Source organism: Saccopteryx bilineata, chromosome 6 (assembly GCF_036850765.1).
Source record: "Saccopteryx bilineata isolate mSacBil1 chromosome 6, mSacBil1_pri_phased_curated, whole genome shotgun sequence".
Taxonomy (NCBI): domain Eukaryota; kingdom Metazoa; phylum Chordata; class Mammalia; order Chiroptera; family Emballonuridae; genus Saccopteryx; species Saccopteryx bilineata.
In genome coordinates, this window is record NC_089495.1 from 151,809,422 (window position 1) to 151,829,818 (window position 20,397).

The 20,397-nt window shown below is 41.0% G+C and overlaps 1 protein-coding gene across 8 annotated transcripts in view; it reads right to left on the bottom strand.

Moving 5' to 3' along the window:
- The window catches only part of POLK (DNA polymerase kappa), a 140,980-nt gene that overhangs the window by 56,709 nt on the left and 63,874 nt on the right, over positions 1–20,397 (bottom strand). For 7 of the 8 annotated variants that reach the window (XM_066234920.1, XM_066234916.1, XM_066234921.1 and 4 more), the window contains one exon: positions 18,390–18,542. In XM_066234920.1, coding sequence (XP_066091017.1) covers positions 18,390–18,542 — 153 coding nt within the window. Of the gene's footprint in view, positions 1–18,389; positions 18,543–20,038; positions 20,141–20,397 lie in introns of those variants that run through there. The other variant, XM_066234923.1, reaches the window with a different exon arrangement.

The window sequence follows — 20,397 nt, forward strand, 5'->3', positions numbered from 1 at the left end:
CAGAGCCCAGAAGAAGCGTAAGGACAGTATTTAGCTGGAAACAAGTCAGGATACTGTTTGTGAGAGAGTCTGATTTCTCAGACCCAGGATCCTTCTTAAAGGGACCACGCAGAACATCTCTCTCATAAACACTCACCCGGGGCGCCTGGGGACGGAGGGAGAGGGGAGAGAACCACAGTAACAGGAAGAGAGTGCAATCTAGGAGGCATAGGGAGAAACATTTTGAGAGATAGCCACCCTAACCCCTGGGACGAAGCACTCCCCAAAGCTGAAGTGAATATTTCCCCCGAAACAGCAATACCAGCAAAGGGAAGCAGGAGAGCAGCCAAACAAGCTCCCCCACAGCATTCAGAGCAGAGTCGCATAGAAGGAGGGAGCTTTCGGGTCTACAGTAGTGAGTCTTAGGGTCCCAGCTGCAATGCCCCCACCCACGCGGCTGAGGGCGCGCCGGAGGGCAGGCGGCAGCGGGAGACAAAAGCGCAGTTCTGCTGGCAGGGGCGGAAGCCGGCTGGCCACCAGTGGGCTCAGGTGTGAGCTCAATCTTGCCCGGCTAGGGAGAAGGGGGCGTGCAAAAGTGGCCAAGCTCAGCTGCCGGCAGCCTGTAATCCAGCCTCCGGGAGAAGGGCGGGAAACCCAGAAAGGGTAGAAACCAGCCCTGGGGCAAGGGCAGAGGAGCACATCCCTGCCCCACCCGTGCAACCCAGGCTTGCGGTCTGACTTGGTAGCCGGCTCCTCCCGCGAGGGTGGAGCCAAAAGCCCAGAAGAGGCGGAGTTCCGCTACGAAGCTGAGCTTGGGCACGCAGCCCTGCCTGGTGGTAGAGCCAAGGCTAGCAGCTGTTCCTTGAGTGGGATCATCCTGCAAAGGCAGGGCGAAAGCTCGGAAACAGGCGGAGACCCGCAGCTGAGCAAAAGTGCTCGCCAGTGCCCTCAGGACCGAGCATAACGTCACACACGGGGGCGGGGCAAAGGCCAAAGCCACCAACCCTTGTGCACCCGAGCACGTGATCACAGCCACTCTCGTGAAGAGATAATGCGGAGGCAGAGAAATACAACACAAATAAACCAAGAGAAATCCCCAGAAAAGGACCTAAGTGAATCAGATATAACCAAATTACCAGATGCAGGGTTTAAAATAACGATTGTTAGGATGCTCCAAGATATTAGAACCACTATAGATGGCCATTACGAAAACCTAAATAAAGAGATAACAAATATAAAAAAGGACATTGAAATAATAAAAAAGAATCAGACAGAAATGACAAATACAATATCTGAAATAAAGAATACAATGGAAGGAATTAAAAGCAGGATGGATGAAGCAGAGAATCGAATCAGTGAGTTGGAGGACACAATAAATAAAGGCACGGAAGTAGAGCAGAAAAAAGAAAAGAGGCTCAAAAAGTCTGAGGAAACTCTAAGAGAGCTCTGTGACAACATGAAGAGAAATAACATCCGCATCATGGGGGTTCCTGAAGAAGAAGAGAAAGAACAAGGGATAGAGACTTTGTTCAAACATATTGTAGCGGAAAACTTCCCCCAATTAAGGCAGGAAAACATTTCACATGTTCAGGAAGCACAGAGAACTCCATTAAGGAGAAACCCAAAGAAACCAACACCAAGACACATCATAATTAAATTACCAAAGCTAAATGATAAAGAGAAAATATTAAAAGCTGCTAGAGAAAAAAAGACTATCACCTACAAAGGAGCCCCCATAAGGATGACTTCTGACTTCTCAACAGAAACACTTGAGGCCAGAAGGGAATGGCAAGAAATAGTCAAAGTAATGCAGAACAAGAACCTACAACCAAAACTACTTTATCCAGAAAGGCTATCATTTAAAATTGAAGGAGAAATAAAAAGCTTTACAGACAAAAAAAAACTCAAGGATTTCACTGCAACCAAACCAAGGCTGCAAGAAATGCTAAGGGACCTGTTGTAACCAGATCGAAGAAAAAAAGAATATAGCAAAAGAGAAAAACAGTTTTAAAGAAAAAAAATGGCAATAAACAATTACATATCAGTAATAACCTTAAATGTTAATGGATTAAATGATCCGATCAAGAGACATAGGGTAGCTGCGTGGATAAGAAAACAGGACCCATACATATGCTGTCTACAAGAGACACACCTTAAATCAAAAGATGCACACAGACTGATGATAAAAGGATGGAAAAAAATATTTCACGCAAATGGAAATGAAAAAAAAGCTGGGGTAGCAATACTTATATCAGACAAAATGGACTTTAGAACAAAGACCATAGTTAGAGATAAAGAAGGTCACTACATAATGATAAAGGGAGCAATCCAAAAGGAAGATATAACCATTATAAATATCTACGCACCTAATATAGGAGCATCTAAATATATAAAGCAGACTTTGATAGACTTAAAGGGCGAGATCAACAGCAATACTATAATAGTAGGAGATTTCAATACCCCATTAACATCATTAGATAGATCCTCAAGAAAGAAAATTAACAAAGAAACAGCAGACTTAAAGGACATATTAGATGAACTTGATTTAATAGATATCTTCAGAACCTTTCACCCTAAAACAGCAGAATATACATTCTTTTCAAGCACTCATGGTACATTCTCTAGAATAGACCACATGTTAGGGCACAAAAGCGGGCTCAACAAATTTAAGAAGATTGAAATCATATTGAGCACTTTCTCTGATTACAATGGCATTAAACTAGAAATCAACCACAATAGAAAAATTGAAAAACATTCAAACACTTGGAAACTAAATAGCATGTTATTAAACAATGAATGGGTTAACATTGAGATCAAAGAAGAAATTAAAAATTCCTAGAAACAAACGATAATGAGCATACATCAACTCAAAATTTATGGGACACAGCAAAAGCAGTACTGAGAGGGAAGTTTATAGCATTACAGGCATACCTCAAGAAGCTAGAAAAAGCTCAAATAGAGTGACGTCACGGAAATGGCGCCGTGAGAAGCGAGTCCGACAGCTCTCCCCTAAATCACAACAAATTTATCAACTAGAAACAGAAAAATTTATCCTCGGAGCATTCCGGAGTTCCACACAAACTGAAAGCAAAAGGACTGTTATCACTTGAATCTGAGAGACGAGGGTGTGGAGGAAGCTACCGCAGCGACGCTCATTCAAGCCGCCAGGGAGTGCGCCTGTGGTGAGTCAGCCCATATACTTGGGAACCGCAAGCCGCCGCGAGCCCCCCCCCCCCCCCCCCCCCCCCCCCCCCCCCGGCAAGCTGCCGCGAAGCCCCGCGAACCGCCACCGCGAACCGCCACCGCGAGCGGCCGCCACGAGCCGCCGCGCGCGCACCCGGTCCGGTTGAGCACCGCTGACGTTCCCAGCGGCCCGCTCACTGCGAGTGGGGGTCGCCGGCCACCGGAGCCCGGAGTGCCCCATTCGCGCGCGTGCCTTGGGCATTCCACGCGCCCAGGGCACCCTACTGGCCCGCACACCCAGGGGGCTCCATTATCCTGCGCCTGGTGCGGTCCAGCCGCCAGCGGCGGGGCGAGTGGGAGAGGCTTGGGAGATTCTCTCCGTGGGCGGGGCACCTCACCCAGCCATTCAAGCTAACAATCAAGCGTTGGGGGAGGGGCGCGCTCAGGCAGCCTAAAATTCCTTCAGAAACACAGCTGCGACCCAATCACTGAAATTAGCTTAACCCATAAAATCTGCGCACCCTCGGTTCTAATTGATAAGATCTCTCTCAATTCAGCGATCCAAGACAAGAGGCGATATTTTTTAGTGCCTCTCGCTAAAGGGGCGGGGGCAACTTCTGATTGATAGAGCCTCCATATTCAGGGATAAACGTTAACAAGAAGGACTTGGCAGATAATAAGGTCTATACTACACTAGTCGTAAGCAGAGACTAGTGCCTCTTCTTCCCTGCAAAAACAGGCTACAAAGTGTGGAAAGCCTGGGTTGAGAGGTCCAACTAAATGATAGGCGCTGAACAGTCACCTTGACAACAATTGACTCCCACCCCGCCTGATTACACTGGAGGCCCTGACTGTCAGAGCCTTTCCCAAAGCCTTGCACTGAGTGCGGATAGAGTGGGGATTTCCCAGCTCTTTGAGCCTCTTACTCCCCAGGCAGAAGCAGTTGCAGCCTTATAGCTGGATCACCAGGCTGCTAATTCAGAAAGGGGGGACTAGGAGAATCCAGGAAAGCAAACTCTCTCATCGTTGGACCCTGCAAACGCCAACAAGCCTTTACTTCCAGCAAGACTAAAGCCAATTATATGACATTGCCATAGAATCCCATCAACTGCAAATCCCTACCTAAGAGTGACACAGGGGCAGAGCCTGGGGTACAGAGTCACCGACTAGGAAGAGGGAGAGAAAAGAAAAAGGAAGAAGTTAACCTCTCAAAATCAAGAAAAACCCACAGACTTTACAACTTGATCCACTAATTTTTTTTTTGTTGTTGTTGTTGTTGTTTGTTTCTTCTATCTTTTTGCCTTTATTTCCTCCACCTCGGTCCTTCTATTCTCTGCCCATCTTATGCTTCCCCTTTCTTGAACTACACTACCCATGAGTGTTGCATTTTATTTTTCTTCTTCATCCTCACCCTCCTTTAAGGTTATACTCCAAAACACTTAACTCTCACTCTCTCCTCTTTTGTTTTTTTTTGTCTTGCTTTATTTTGTTTTTTTCTCCTCCTATTTTATTTCTTCCTTCGTTTTTCTCCTTTTCTTATTTTTTCCTTTCTATTCGTTTTTTCTTTTCTCATTTTACTTTCCTCCCATATAATCCTCAATCACGAACAAATTAGTTAATTTGGGACTCAAGGCTTTTTTTTGGCTTTATTTCTCTTTTTTGCTTTTGTTTTTATTTTTTTTCTCTTGTTTGTTTATTTTTGTGGCATTTTGGGTCCTCCCAACCCAAGGTCTCCATTGTATTTAGTCTTCGCTCCACTTAATACAACAGATTTTTACTTATTATTTTTATTTTTTCTTCTTTATTATTCTTTTTTGGTCCTTTTTTCTGATTCCCTCTTATCCCTCTCATTATATCTCTTAGTTGACCATCACATACAAGCAAATCATCTTATGCTTGTCTAAGATTTTCTTCGTTTTTTTTTTTTTTTTTTGGCATTTAGTAGGTCCCTACTCCCTTTTTTTGCCCCTTGAACTCTTCACCCCAAATCAGGCCCTCCATTATAGGCACGATATTTCCCTGAGGAGGGGAGAGGAGGGAAAGAGAAGAGAGAAAAAAAGGGGGAAATAATAAATTATTACTGTTTTTTTTTTGTGGGGTGTTTTACCCTTTTTTTTTTTTTTTTTCTTTTCTTTTTACTCTTTATTAACTCTAATTAGTGCTATCAATAAGACCACCCTCAGATGCCGATAAGAAAGAGGAAATCGAATATTATGGATACAAAAGAAAGAGAGGTAACACAAATAGATGTGGAAAAATCTATGGAGAAAAGACTTAACATATTGGAAGCCTTGGAGCTAAATGACAGAGAATTTAAAATAGAAATCTTAAAAATACTCAGAGATATACAAGAAAACACAGAAAGGCAATATAGGGAGATCAGAAAACAGCTCAATGAACACAAAGAATATATTACCAAGGAAATTGAAACTATAAAAACAAATCAAACAGAAATGAAAAACTCAATTCACGAGCTGAAAAACGAGATAACAAGCTTAGCTAACAGAACAGCCCAGATTGAAGATAGGATTAGTGAAATAGAAGACAAACAACTTGAGGCACAACAGAGAGAAGAAGAAAGAGACTCAAAAATAATAAAAAATGAGAAAGCCCTACAGGAATTGTCTGACTCCATCAGAAAGAATAACATAAGAATAATAGGTATATCAGAGGGAGAAGAGAAAGAAAATGGAATGGAGAATATACTCAAACAAATAATAGACGAGAACTTCCCAAGCCTGTGCAATGATCTAAAACCTCAAATTCAAGAAGCAAACAGAACACCAAGTTTTCTTAACCCCAACAAACCCACTCCAAGGCACATCATAATAAAGATGACACAAACCAATGACAAAGAAAAAATTCTCAAGGCAGCCAGGGAAAAGAAGAGTACAACATATAAAGGAAGGCCTATTAGATTATCATCAGATTTCTCAGCAGAAACTCTACAAGCTAGAAGAGAGTGGACCCCAATATTTAAAGCCCTGAAAGAGAGGAACTTTCAGCCAAGAATACTATACCCATCAAAGCTATCCTTCAAGTATGAAGGAGATATAAAAACATTCACAAATACAGAAAAGATGAGAGAATTTATCAACAGAAAGCCCCCACTCCAGGAAATACTAAGGGGGGTTTTCCAACCAGATTCAAAGAACAAAAGAAAACAACACCACAAGTAACAGCTCCACCAAGAACACAATAAAACCAAACTTAAACTGTGACAACAAAGGAAAAAAAGGGGGGAGAGGATGGAGATTAACAGTAGCAAAGGATGATGAAGTGCAGAAATACTTATAAGATAGGGTACTACAATGAATATGGTAGGTACCCTTTTCATTACTTAATGGTAACCACCCTTAAAAAAACCACCACGAAAACACTTGACTTAAAAAAGGGAGCAACAGAGGAAAGAAGTATGGAACACAAACAAACAAAAACAAATGATAGAAAAACAAAAGAGAAGAATCAAACTAGATACAAAACTAACAGAAAGCAATTTATAAAATGGCAGTAGGGAACCCACAAGTGTCAATAATTACACTAAATGTAAATGGATTAAACTTACCAATAAAAAGACACAGAGTAGCAGAATGGATTAAAAAAGAAAATCCAACTATATGCTGCCTACAAGAAACACATCTAAGCAACAAGGATAAAAACAAATTCAAAGTGAAAGGCTGGAAAACAATACTCCAAGCAAACAACACCCCAAAAAAAGCAGGCGTAGCAATACTCATATCTAATAATGCTGACTACAAGACAGAAAAAGTACTCAGAGACAAAAATGGTCATTTCATAATGATTAAGGGGAAGTTGAATCAAGAAGACATAACAATCCTTAATATATATGCACCAAACCAAGGAGCACCAAAATATATAAGACAGCTACTTATTGACCTTAAAACAAAAACTAACAAAAATACAATCATACTTGGAGACCTCAATACACCGCTGACGGCTCTAGATCGGTCATCCAAACAGAGAATCAATAAAGATATAGTGGCCTTAAACGAAATACTAGAACACCTGGATATGATAGACATCTACAGGACACTTCATCCCAAAGCGACAGAGTATACATTTTTCTCTAGTGTACATGGAACATTCTCAAGAATTGACCATATGTTGGGCCACAAAGACAATATCAGCAAATTTAGAAAAATTGAAATTGTACCAAGCATATTTTCTGATCATAAAGCCTTGAAACTAGAATTCAACTGCAAAAAAGAGGGGGAAAAACCCACAAAAATGTGGAAACTAAACAACATACTTCTAAAAAATGAATGGGTCAAAGAAGAAATAAGCGCAGAAATCAAAAGATATATACAGACAAATGAAAATGAAAATACGACATATCAGAATCTTTGGGATGCAGCAAAAGCAGTAATAAGAGGAAAGTTCATATCACTTCAGGCCTATATGAACAAACAAGAGAGAGCCGAAGTAAACCACTTAACTTCACACCTTAAGGAACTAGAAAAAGAAGAACAAAGACAACCCAAAACCAGCCGAAGAAAGGAGATAATAAAAATCAGAGCAGAAATAAATGAAATAGAGAACAGAAAAACTATAGAAAAAATCAATAAAACAAGGAGCTGGTTCTTTGAAAAGATCAACAAAATTGACAAACCCTTGGCAAGACTCACCAAGGAAAAAAGACACAGGACTCAAATAAATAAAATCCAAAATGAAAGAGGAGAGATCACCACAGACATCATAGAAATACAAAGAATTATTGTAGAATACTATGAAAAATTATATGCCACCAAATACAACAATCTAGAAGAAATGGATAAATTCCTAGAACAATACAACCTTCCTAGACTGAGTCATGAAGAAGCAGAAAGCCTAAACAGACCAATCAGCAGGGAGGAAATAGAAAAAACTATTAAAAATCTCCCCAAAAATAAAAGTCCAGGCCCAGACGGTTATACTAGTGAATTCTATCAAACATTCAAAGAAGACTTGGTTCCTATTCTACTCAAAGTCTTCCAAAAAATTGAAGAAGAAGCAATACTTCCAAACACATTTTATGAGGCCAACATAACCCTCATACCAAAACCTGGCAAGAATGGCACAAAGAAAGAAAACTACAGACCAATATCTCTAATGAATACAGATGCTAAAATACTAAACAAAATACTGGCAAACCGAATACAACAACATATTAAAAAAATAATACATCATGATCAAGTGGGATTCATCCCAGAATCTCAAGGATGGTTCAACATACACAAAACGGTTAACGTAATACACCATATCAACAAAACAAAGAACAAAAACCACATGATCTTATCAATAGATGCAGAAAAGGCTTTTGATAAAATACAACACAATTTTATGTTTAAGACTCTCAACAAAATGGGTATAGAAGGAAAATATCTCAACATGATAAAGGCCATATATGATAAACCATCAGCCAACATCCTATTAAACGGCATAAAAATGAGGACTTTCTACCTTAAATCAGGAACAAGACAGGGTTGTCCACTCTCTCCACTCTTATTCAACGTGGTGCTAGAAGTTCTGGCCAGAGCAATCAGACAAGACAAAGAAATAAAAGGCATCCATATCGGAAAAGAAGAAGTAAAGCTATCACTTTTTGCTGATGATATGATCCTATACATCGAAAACCCGAAGGACTCCACAAAAAGATTATTAGAAACAATAAACCAATACAGTAAGGTCGCAGGATACAAAATTAACATACAAAAGTCCATAGCCTTTCTATATGCCAACAATGAAATATTAGAAAACGAACTCAAAAAAATAATCCCCTTCACGATTGCAACAAAAAAAATAAAATACCTAGGAATAAACATAACAAAGAAAGTAAAGGACCTATATAATGAAAATTACAAAGCATTGTTAAGGGAAATCGAAAAAGATACAATGAGATGGAAAAATATTCCTTGTTCTTGGATAGGAAGAATAAATATAATCAAAATGGCCATATTACCCAAAGCAATATACAAATTTAATGCAATTCCCATCAAAATCCCTATGAGATTTTTTAAAGAAATGGAACAAAAAATCATCAGATTTATATGGAACTATAAAAAACCCCGAATAGCCAAAACAATCCTAAGGAAAAAGAATGAAGCTGGGGGCATTACAATACCTGACTTTAAACTATATTATAGGGCCACGATAATCAAAACAGCATGGTATTGGCAGAAAAATAGACACTCAGACCAATGGAACAGAATAGAAAGCCCAGAAATAAAACCACATATATATGGTCAAATAATCTTTGATAAAGGGGCCAACAACACACAATGGAGAAAAGAAAGCCTCTTCAACAAATGGTGTTGGGAAAACTGGAAAGCCACATGCAAAAGAATGAAACTCGACTACAGCCTGTCCCCGTGTACTAAAATTAATTCAAAATGGATCAAAGACCTAAATATAAGACCTGAAACAATAAAGTACATAGAAGAAGACATAGGTACTAAAATCATGGACCTGCCCTGGCCGGTTGGCTCAGCGGTTGAGCGTCGGCCTAGCGTGCGGAGGACCCGGGTTCGATTCCCGGCCAGGGCACACAGGAGAAGCGCACATTTGCTTCTCCACCCCTCCGCCGTGCCTTCCTCTCTGTCTCTCTCTTCCCCTCCCGCAGCCAAGGCTCCATTGGAGGAAAGATGGCCCGGGCGCTGGGGATGGCTCTGTGGCCTCTGCCCCAGGCGCTAGAGTGGCTCTGGTCGCAACATGGCGACGCCCAGGATGGGCAGAGCATCGCCCCCTGGTGGGCAGAGCCTCGCCCCTGGTGGGCGTGCCGGGTGAATCCCAGTCGGGCGCATGCGGGAGTCTGTCTGACTGTCTCTCCCTGTTTCCAGCTTCAGAAAAATGAAAAAAAACAAACAAACAAAAAAAAAAAAAACAAAAAAAAAAAAAAAAAAATCATGGACCTGGGTTTTAAAGAACATTTTATGAACTTGACTCCAATGGCAAGAGAAGTGAAGGCAAAGATAAATGAATGGGACTACATCAGAATTAAAAGTTTTTGCTCAGCAAGAGAAACTGATATCAAAATAAACAGACAGCCAACTATATGGGAACTGATATTTTCAAACGACAGCTCAGATAAGGGCCTAATATCCAAAATTTACAAAGAACTCATAAAAGTCAACAACAAACAAACAAACAATCCAATAAAAAAATGGGAAGAGGACATGAACAGACACTTCTCCCAGGAAGAGATACAAATGGCCAACAGATATATGAAAAGATGCTCAGCTTCATTAGTTATTAGAGAAATGCAAATCAAAACTACAATGAGATACCACCTCACTCCTGTTAGATTAGCTATTATCAACAAGACAGGTAATAGCAAATGTTGGAGAGGCTGTGTAGAAAAAGGAACCCTCATTCACTGTTGGTGGGACTGTAAAGTAGTACAACCATTATGGAGGAAAGTATGGTGGTTCCTCAAAAAACTGCAAATAGAACTACCTTATGACCCAGCAATCCCTCTACTGGGTATATACCCCAAAACCTCAGAAACATTGATACGTGAAGACACATGTAGCCCCATGTTCATTGCAGCACTGTTCACAGTGGCCAAGACATGGAAACAACCAAAAAGCCCTTCAATAGAAGACTGGATAAAGAAGATGTGGCACATATACACTATGGAATACTACTCAGCCATAAGAAATGATGACATCAGATCATTTACAGCAACATGGTGGGATCTTGATAACATTATAAGGAGTGAAATAAGCAAATCAGAAAAAAACAAGAACTACATGATTCCATACATTGGTGGAACATAAAAATGAGACTAAGAGTCATGGACAAGAGTGTGGTGGTTACCAAGGGTGGGGGGAGAGGGAGGACATGGGAGGGAGGGAGGGAGAGAGTTAGGGGGAGGGGGAGGGGCACAGAGAACTAGATAGAGGGTGACGGAGGACAATCTGACTTTGGGCGAGGGGTTTGCAACATAATTTGATGACAAAATAACCTAGACATGTTTTCTTTGAATATATGTACCCTGATTTATTAATGTCATCCCATTACCATTAATAAAAATTTATTAAAAAAAAAAAAAAAGAGCAATGGGAGACTAGTAACAAAAAAGAAAAAAAAAAAAAAAAAAAAAAAAAAAGCTCAAATAAACAACTTAACCCTGCATCTAAAAGAACTAGAAAAAGAACAACAAGTAAAGCCCAGAGCTAGTGTAAGGAAGGAAATAATAAAATCAGAGCAGAAATAAATGACATAGAGGCTAAAGAAACAATACAGAGGATCAATGAAACCAGGAGCTGGTTCTTTGAAAAGGTAAACAAGATCGATGAACCTTTAACAAGACTCACCAAGAAAAAAAGAGAGAGGACTCAAATAAATAAAATTAGAAACGAGAGTGGAGAAATAACAACTGACACAACAGAAATACAAAATATTGTAAGAAAATACTATGAAGAACTGTACGCCAAAAAACTAGACAACCTAGATGAAATGGACAAATTCCTTGAATCATATAATCTTCCAAAAATCAATCTGGAAGAATCAGAAAACCTAAACAGACCAAGTACAACAAATGAGATTGAAACAGCTATCAAAAAACTCCCCAAAAAGAAAAGTCCTGGGCCTGATGGCTTCACAAGTGAATTCTACCAAATATTCAAAGAAGAACTAACTCCCATCCTTCTAAAGCTATTTCAAAAAATTCAAGAGGGCCCTGGCCGGTTGGCTCAGCGGTAGAGCGTCGGCCTGGCGTGCGGGGGACCCAGGTTCGATTGCCGGCCAGGACACATAGGAGAAGCGCCCATTTGCTTCTCCACTCCCACCCCCCCCTTCCTCTCTGTCTCTCTCTTCCCCTCCCGCAGCCAAGGCTCCATTGGAGCAAAAGACAGCCCGGGCGCTGGGGATGGCTCCTTGGCCTCTGCCCCAGGCGCTAGAGTGGCTCTGGTCGCGGCAAAGCGACGCCCCCGGAGGGGCAGAGCATCTCCCCCTGGTGGGCGGAGCATCGCCCCTGGTGGGCATGCCGGGTGGATCCCAGTCGGGCGCATGCAGGAGTCTGTCTGACTGTCTCTCCCCGTTTCCAGCTTCAGAAAAATACAAAAAAAAAAAAAAAAAAAAATTCAAGAGGAAGGAAGACTTCCAAACTCCTTTTATGAGGCGAGCATAATTCTGATTCCAAAACCAGGCAAAGACAACACAAAAAAAGAAAATTATAGGCCAATATCCCTGATGAACTTAGATGCAAAAATCCTCAATAAAATATTAGCAAACCGGATCCAGCAATATATGGAAAAAATCATACACCATGATCAAGTGGGATTTATTCTGGGGAGGCAAGGCTGGTACAATATTCGCAAATCAATCAATGTGATTCATCACATAAACAAAAGAAAGGAGAAAAACCACATGATAATTTCAATAGATGCAGAAAAAGCATTTGATAAAGTCCAGCACCCATTCATGATCAAAACTCTCAGCAAAGTGGGAATACAGGGAACATACCTAAACATGATAAAGGCCATCTAAGACAAACCCACAGCCAACATCATTCTCAATGGGCAAAACTTAAAAGCAATCCCCTTAAGATCAGGAACAAGGCAGGGGTGCCCCCTTTCACCACTCTTATTCAACATAGTTCTGGAAGTCCTCGCCACAGCAATCAGACAAGAAAAAGAAATAAAAGGCATCCAAATTGGAAAAGAAGAAGTAAAACTATCATTATTTGCAGATGACATGATATTGTATATAGAAAACCCTAAAGTCTCAGTCAAAAAACTACTAGACTTGATAAAAGAATTTGGCAAGGTGGCAGGATATAAAATCAATACTCAGAAATCAGAGGCATTTTTATACACTAATAATGAACTGTCAGAAAGAGAAATCAGGGAATCAATCCTCTTTACCATTGCAACCAAAAAAATAAAGTACCTAGGAATAAATCTAACCAAGGAGATTAAAGACTTGTACTCGGAAAATTATAAAACATTGATAAAAGAAATCAGAGAAGATACGAATAAGTGGAGGCATATACCATGCTCATGGTTAGGAAGAATAAACATCATTAAAATGTCTATATTACCCAAAGCAATTAATAAATTCAATGCAATACCAATGAAAATACCAATGACTTACTTCAAAGATATAGAACACATATTCCAAAAATTTATATGGAACCAAAAAAGAACACGAATAGCCTCAGCAATCCTGAAAAGGAAGAAAAAAGCGGGAGGTATCACACTTCCAGATATCAAGTTATATTATAAGGCCATTGTACTCAAAACAGCATGGCACTGGCATAAGAACAGGCACATAGATCAATGGAACAGAACAGAGAACTCAGAAATAAACCCACAGCTCTATGGACAACTGATATTTGACAAAGGAGGTAAGACAATACAATGGAGTAAAGACAGCCTCTTCAACAAATGGTGTTGGGAAAACTGGACAGCTACCTGCAAAAAAATGAAACTAGACCACCAACTTACACCACTCACAAAAATAAACTCAAAATGGATAAAATACTTGAATGTAAGCCGTGAAACCATAAGCATCTTAGAAGAAAACATAGGCAGTAAGCTCTCTGACATCTCTCGCAGCAATATATTTGCTGATTTGTCTCCACAGGCAAGTGAAATAAAAGACAGGATAAACAAATGGGACTTTATCAAACTAAAAAGCTTCTGCACAGCTAAAGACAATAAGAACAGAATAAAAAGACAAACTACACAATGGGAGAATATATTTGACATAGCGTCTGATAAGGGGTTACTAACCAAAATCTATAAAGAACTTGTAAAACTTAATACCAGGAAGACAAACAATCCAATCCAAAAATGGGCAAAAGAAATAAATAGACACTTCTCCAAAGAGGACACACAGATGGCCAATAGGCATATGAAAAAATGTTCAACTTCACTAATGATTAGAGAAATGCAAATTAAAACCACAATGAGATATCACCTCACACCAGTCAGAATGGCGCTCATCAATAAAACAACACAGAATAAGTGCTGGCGAGGATGTGGAGAAAAGGGAACCCTCCTGCACTGCTGGTGGGAATGCAGACTGGTGCAGCCACTGTGGAAAACAGTATGGAGATTCCTCAAGAAATTAAAAATCGAACTGCCTTTTGACCCAGCTATACCACTGTTAGGAATATACCCCAAGAACACCATAGCACTGTTTGAAAAGAAGAAATGCACCCCCATGTTTATGGCAGCATTGTTCACAATAGCAAAGATTTGGAAACAGCCCAAGTGTCCATCAGAGGACGAGTGGCTTAAAAAGCTTTGGTATATATATACTATGAAATACTACTCAGCCATAAGAAATGATGACATAGGATCTTTTACAACAACATGGATGGGCCTTGATAACATTATACTGAGTGAAAGAAGTAAATCAGAAAAAAACTAAGAACTATATGTTTCCATACATAGGTGGGACATAAAGATGAGACTCAGAGACATGAACAACAGTGTTGGGGTTACAGGGTGGGGGAAGGAGAGGGAGGGTGTTGGGGGAGGGGAGGGGCACAAAGATCATGGCTTTTCAGCATTGGCCATATTCCCCCCTTAATCTACAGACAGACAGCAAATATTTACGTATGGTGTTCCCACTATAAAGACTGCTGTCTTAGGGACAAATGCTGATAAACTATTTCAGCAGTTCCTCTTTCTTCAAAGACTTATAAGTAAACATAGAGCTCCATGTTTCATAGGACATACTCAAGCTCACTCCATGCTCCCTGGAGCTTTAGCACAAGGGAATGCCCCCCCCCCTTTTTGTGTGTTTTTTTTTTTTTTTTAGTATTTTTTCTTTTATTTATTTATTTTTTGTATATTTCTGAGGATTGGGATGGGGAGGCAGTCAGACAGACTCCTGCATGCGCCTGACTGGGATCCACCTGGCATGCCTACCGGAGGGAATGCTCTGTCCATCTGGGATGTTGCTCTGTTACAACCGTAGCCATTCTAGCGACTGGGGCGGAGGCCATGGGGCCATCCTTAGTGCCCAGGGTGGATTTGCTCCGGTGGAGCCTTGGCTGCGGGCGGGAGGAGAGAGACCAAGAGGAAGAAGAGGGGGAGGAGTGGAGAGGTTGATGGGCACTTCTCCTGTGTGCTCTGGCCGGGAATCGAACCCAGGAATCCTGCACACCAGGCCAATGACTCCGACGGGTCTACCATATCATGCTTTTTCCTTAAAAAAAAAAAAAATTTACATTCCTTTTGAATGCTGATGAACAGGAGACACTAAATCTTTTTCGCCTGCAAACTACTACCTTCTTTATTAGATCTAGCTAATAACACTGTTCTGTCTTTTTTCCAAATAGCTCCAGATATATGGAAAAGATTTATATAGGCAGATGGGGATCCTCAAACCCCTCAGCGAGATCTTCTGAGAATGGCTCTTAAGATACCTAGAGGCAGAAAAAGCCCAATAGAGATCAGGGGGAACTACCAGCTTTTAGGATACACCCTTAAAGGCTCCAACACCCCAAAGGGGTCTCATAGGATGCCATCTGGGTCCTGCTTCAATAGTGGAAAGAAAGGTCATTGAGCTAAAGCCTGCCAGGCTTACACGCCTCTGCTATGAGGAAACAGGGACACTGGAAGGTGGGCTTCCCCCTCGCTCCTCTAAGGGAGGGTTCAGTCTCTTCCAGCCCTGCTCCAGCCACCTATGACCTAACTTTGCCCAGAAAGCTGGGGTTTGCCACTGAAGGCTGAAGGTGCCCAGGGCCGTCGGCCCCATCTACGACACTGTGGACGAGCCTAGGGTATTTCTTCCAAGAAGCAGGTAAACTGATCTCATTCGCACAAGGGCCACTTAACTATGTTTTGCCTGAATAGTCAGGTTTTTTATTCTTCCCTCAAAGATCTCTGTTGTGGGTGTTGATAGTCCTATTTTCTGCTGCTTTGCTTAATATATAGTGTTTCCTTTATCCCTCCTACCTCAATGCCCCACTCATATTTCAGGCTGGGACCTACTCTTAATTTAGAGCTCTCTTTCCTCCTTTTGCCAACTTGTATTATGAATTTACCTTTGCCACCCAGCTTAGTGTATCCCAAGGTTCTCTTTACCAGGCCACAGTCACAGAGCTCCAGGGAAAAGCAACCTGGTCTCAACTCTCCAGGCAGAGGAGAACAGAAGCTCCATATCCACGCATGCTGCCAATGGCTTTTTCCAGTCTACCTGAATCATTACCAGCTAGAAGCAGCGGTCGGTGGGACTTGGACATGAGTTGCAAAGTATAGAATGGTGACAACAATTCCAGTGCCATGCGGACTTTTCCTGTGGGGAACTTTCCTGGACTCCTGTTCCCTGTGACAGCTCCTAACAGACTGAACTGTGGTTGGGTTGCATTTTTCAGGGATTTGGCATGGTGATGGGGTCAACTTGGACTTGGGGAACATGTTAAGGACACTACTCATTTATGGATTCTTGCTGTATTGGCCAAGAGTTTGCTTAAAGGCTCTTAATCACTGTAAAAAAAAAATAGAGGACTGGATGAAGAAGATGGGGCACATATACACCATGGTATATTATTCAGCTAGGAGAAATGGTGACATCGGATCACTTATAGCGGAATGGTGGAGTCTTGGTAGCATTGTGCGGGGTGAAATAAGCGAATCAGAAAAAAACAGGAACTGCAGGATTCCATACATTGGTGGGACATAAAAGCGAGACTAAGAGGCATGAACAGGAGTGTGGTGGCTATGGGGGGTGGGGGGAGGGAAGGAGGGAGAGGGGGAGGGGGAGGGGTACAGAGAGAACTGGATGGAGGGTGGCGGAGGACAATCTCTCTTCGGGTGATGGGTATGCAACATAACTAAATGACAAGATAACCTGGAAATGTTTTCTTTGAATGTATGTACCCTTATTTATTGATGTCACCCCATTAAAATAAAAATTTATTTATAAAAAAAAAATTTTATTTACAAAAAAGGGAGCACGCTGGATTTGCCATTGTTTGCAAACCTCTGCTTCAGAACATTTTTCTTTTTTCTTCAATTTTCTTTAAATAGAACAGTTACTTAGCCCTGGCCGGTTGGCTCAATGGTAGAGCGTCGGCCTGGTGTGCAGAAGTCCCAGGTTCGATTCCCAGCCAGGGCACACAGGAGAAGCGCCCATTTGCTTCTCCACCCCTCCCCCTCTCCTTCCTCTCTGTCTCTCTCTTCCCCTCCCACAGCCAAGGCTCCATTGGAACAAAGATGGCCCGGGGCCTGGGGATGGCTCCTTGGCCTCTGCCCCAGGCGCTAGAGTGGCTCTGGTCGCAACAGAGCGACGCCCCGGAGGGGCAGAGCATCGCCCCCTGGTGGGCATGACGGGTGGATCCCGGTCGGGCACATGCGGGAGTCTGTCTGACTGTCTCTCCCTGTTTCCAGCTTCAGAAAAATACAAAAAAAAAGAAGAAGAAGAACAGTTACTTAAAAAATATAATTTGCAACAGAAAGATATAATGTCCCTCTACCATTTACCAGGTTTGTAACTTTAAGGAAGTAATTAACACCTGGATTTATCTTATCTGTCAAATGGAAACAAAAAGTTATGCCTCAAGGGATGCTGAAAGGATTTAGTAATTGAGCACATAAAGCAAACAGAAATACTCAGTAAACTGGCAGAATTTAATAAAGTCTTCCCCCTTCATAAACCAATAAGGCTTACTTAAATACAATGTGTCCGTAAAGCCATGGCACCATGGAAAGCAACAAAATACAATAGAAATGTTAAATATATACCAAATAAAAGGAAAACTCTCCCAGTTTCATACCTATTCAGTGCAGTTTGATGTGGGCTCACGCACAGATTTTTTAGGGCTCCTTAGGTAGCTATCCCATATAGCCTCTACAGACTCCTCACTGACTGATGGCCTATCAGAACGGGGTTTCTCCACCAAATTGCCGGTTTCCTTCAATTGCTTATCCCACCAAGTAATGTTATTCCTATGTGGTGACGCTTCGTTATAAATGCGCCAATATTCACGTTGCACTTTGGTCACGAATTTGAATTTAGCGAGCCACAGAACACACTGAACTTTCCTCTGTACCATCCACATCTTGACTGGCATGGCTGTGGGCTGCTCCACTGTATACACGGGTGTTAAGTCATCATCTGCACATGCGCACATGCTACCACATCATCCTACAGAAACTGGGAGGGTTTTTCTTTTATTTGTTGCTTTCCTGTCACTGGTCAAAAGTGCACCATGACTTTACGGACACACTGAATATTATGAAATTTCCTTTTTGTCTTTGCCTACTTACCAGCATACTTGATGTTCCTACAGCAATGGGTTTATCCTTCAACTCTGGGTTGTCTCTCATTTCTACGGCCGCATAGAAAGCATCCATGTCAATGTGCACTATGGTATTGTTCAGATCCCGCCTTTGTTCTAATTCCACTGCAAATCTGTCAACCTTAATTTTTAAAAGTTAACACATTTTGACAACATAATATATTAACACTATTAATCATAACATTATTTTTTTACTAGGTATCTGTTCATCTGTCTCTATTCATCTACTATTCCATCATCCCACTGACCTATTTATATATATTTGGTTGTTGTTTATTAAAATTGATAATTGCTCTAATTTTCACAAGCATGGGCAATCTGTTCTCAAATATCATTCCCTATCAACTTTTACATTTCTCAATACCCACAAGTGTAAGAGGTACTTAATAAATATTTATTGAATGAACAAACTATTCCAACTGCTTATATCTAATGATTTTACTGTTTTATACATTTGGAGAACATACTGTAACTAAAAGCTTCAGTTTAGGTAAAGTAAACAACTACACCTATCTGACTCATAATATTCATGTCTTAAAATAGCAATAAAGGAAATGAAAAATGAAAGATTATACCAAAGCATACGTAAACATTCCCTCTGTAAAACTGCTTTGATCAGCTAAAATATGATAACTGTTAGTCTATAAAAATCAAATTGAAAATTTAAGGGTTAATTTAGTCTTTCATAAAATTTCAATATATATGTCAAATATAACAGTAAAGAAGCTTAATCTTTAAAGAATTTTTTTTGTCTTTAGAAAGAAAGAGATAAGAAAAGTGAAAAGGGGGCAGAAATAAGCAAAGTAGGGCAGTAAGAAAAGGGTTTATGTAGCAGGTAAACCTATTCCCAAGTGTTCCTTTTTTGTGGCCTCTAGTGTTATAAGGTACCAAAAAGCTGAAAAATTAATATTGATATTCTAGGAGAAAAGGTCAGGCTTTCCTGCCCCATCCTTCCTTTGGGGAGGGGATAGAGAAGAATGTAGAAATTTCTGGTTTGCAAGAACAATGGGTCATTCAGTTTTAAATCTAAAATAAAGGTTAACTGAGAAACTTCTTCCCTTTCAATAGGAAGCAGAATATACATACCACACTACATTGATTGTAGTTCCTCCCCCTTCCTGGAATCTTGAGAGTAAAATACCTCTAGGCTAGTTAGGGAAGATGAACCTTAAAAGATTTGTAAACATCTTTGATTATGTTACCTTGAAAGTCTTAATGTTTTTGTATATCCTCTAAACAAATGTTGTCAGCTTGTGCCATGATGTCATGCTTTCCCCCAACTCATGTGTGATCAAGGGTATATAAAGAGCCCCTGAAATATTTTTGGTTTGCACATGATTTGGGTCTGCTGCCCCGTGTCAGTCATATGTGGCCAGGATATTTAATAAATCTCCTCCTTTATTAAAACTCTCCAAAATTCATCTGGACTGGGTATCTCTATGTAAACCTGATGAAGTGAGATAGGTATGGTGCCTTTCAGAATCTCGGGTATGGTACTTTATAACATATAGAGGCTTGTCTGGGATCCGGTGTTTCATGTCCCTGAATAGAGACACCCTGAATCGGATGGACTATTCGGGGAGCTGCCTGACCCGCTTGAATCTCGAGAAGAGGTACCACGTGAGATGTTCCAGGGCTTCCAGTTTTCCTTTGGGTCCAGACAGTTCTCCGGTAGGTGCCTCCCGGTTCCCAAATTCAACAATCTGGACAATTCAGTAGAGAAATTAAGGAGGTAGGTAAAACAACTCTCTGGCTTTACTGAATTCTGGCTTTTCTCTGAATTCTTGCTTTTCTGTTCTGTTGTAGCTGCTGCAAAACAGATCAGACGTGGTTGCACTTTTGTAGTAGGCTCTCCAAGACTGAGATGTCGGGGGGGAGTTTGTTGGTCCTGCCTTGGATTTTGCTGGGGGACATCTGGTTAAGTTCTGGAAGGATGATTAGTGGGGATTGGGTCCTGCTTCAGGCTCTCGGGGATA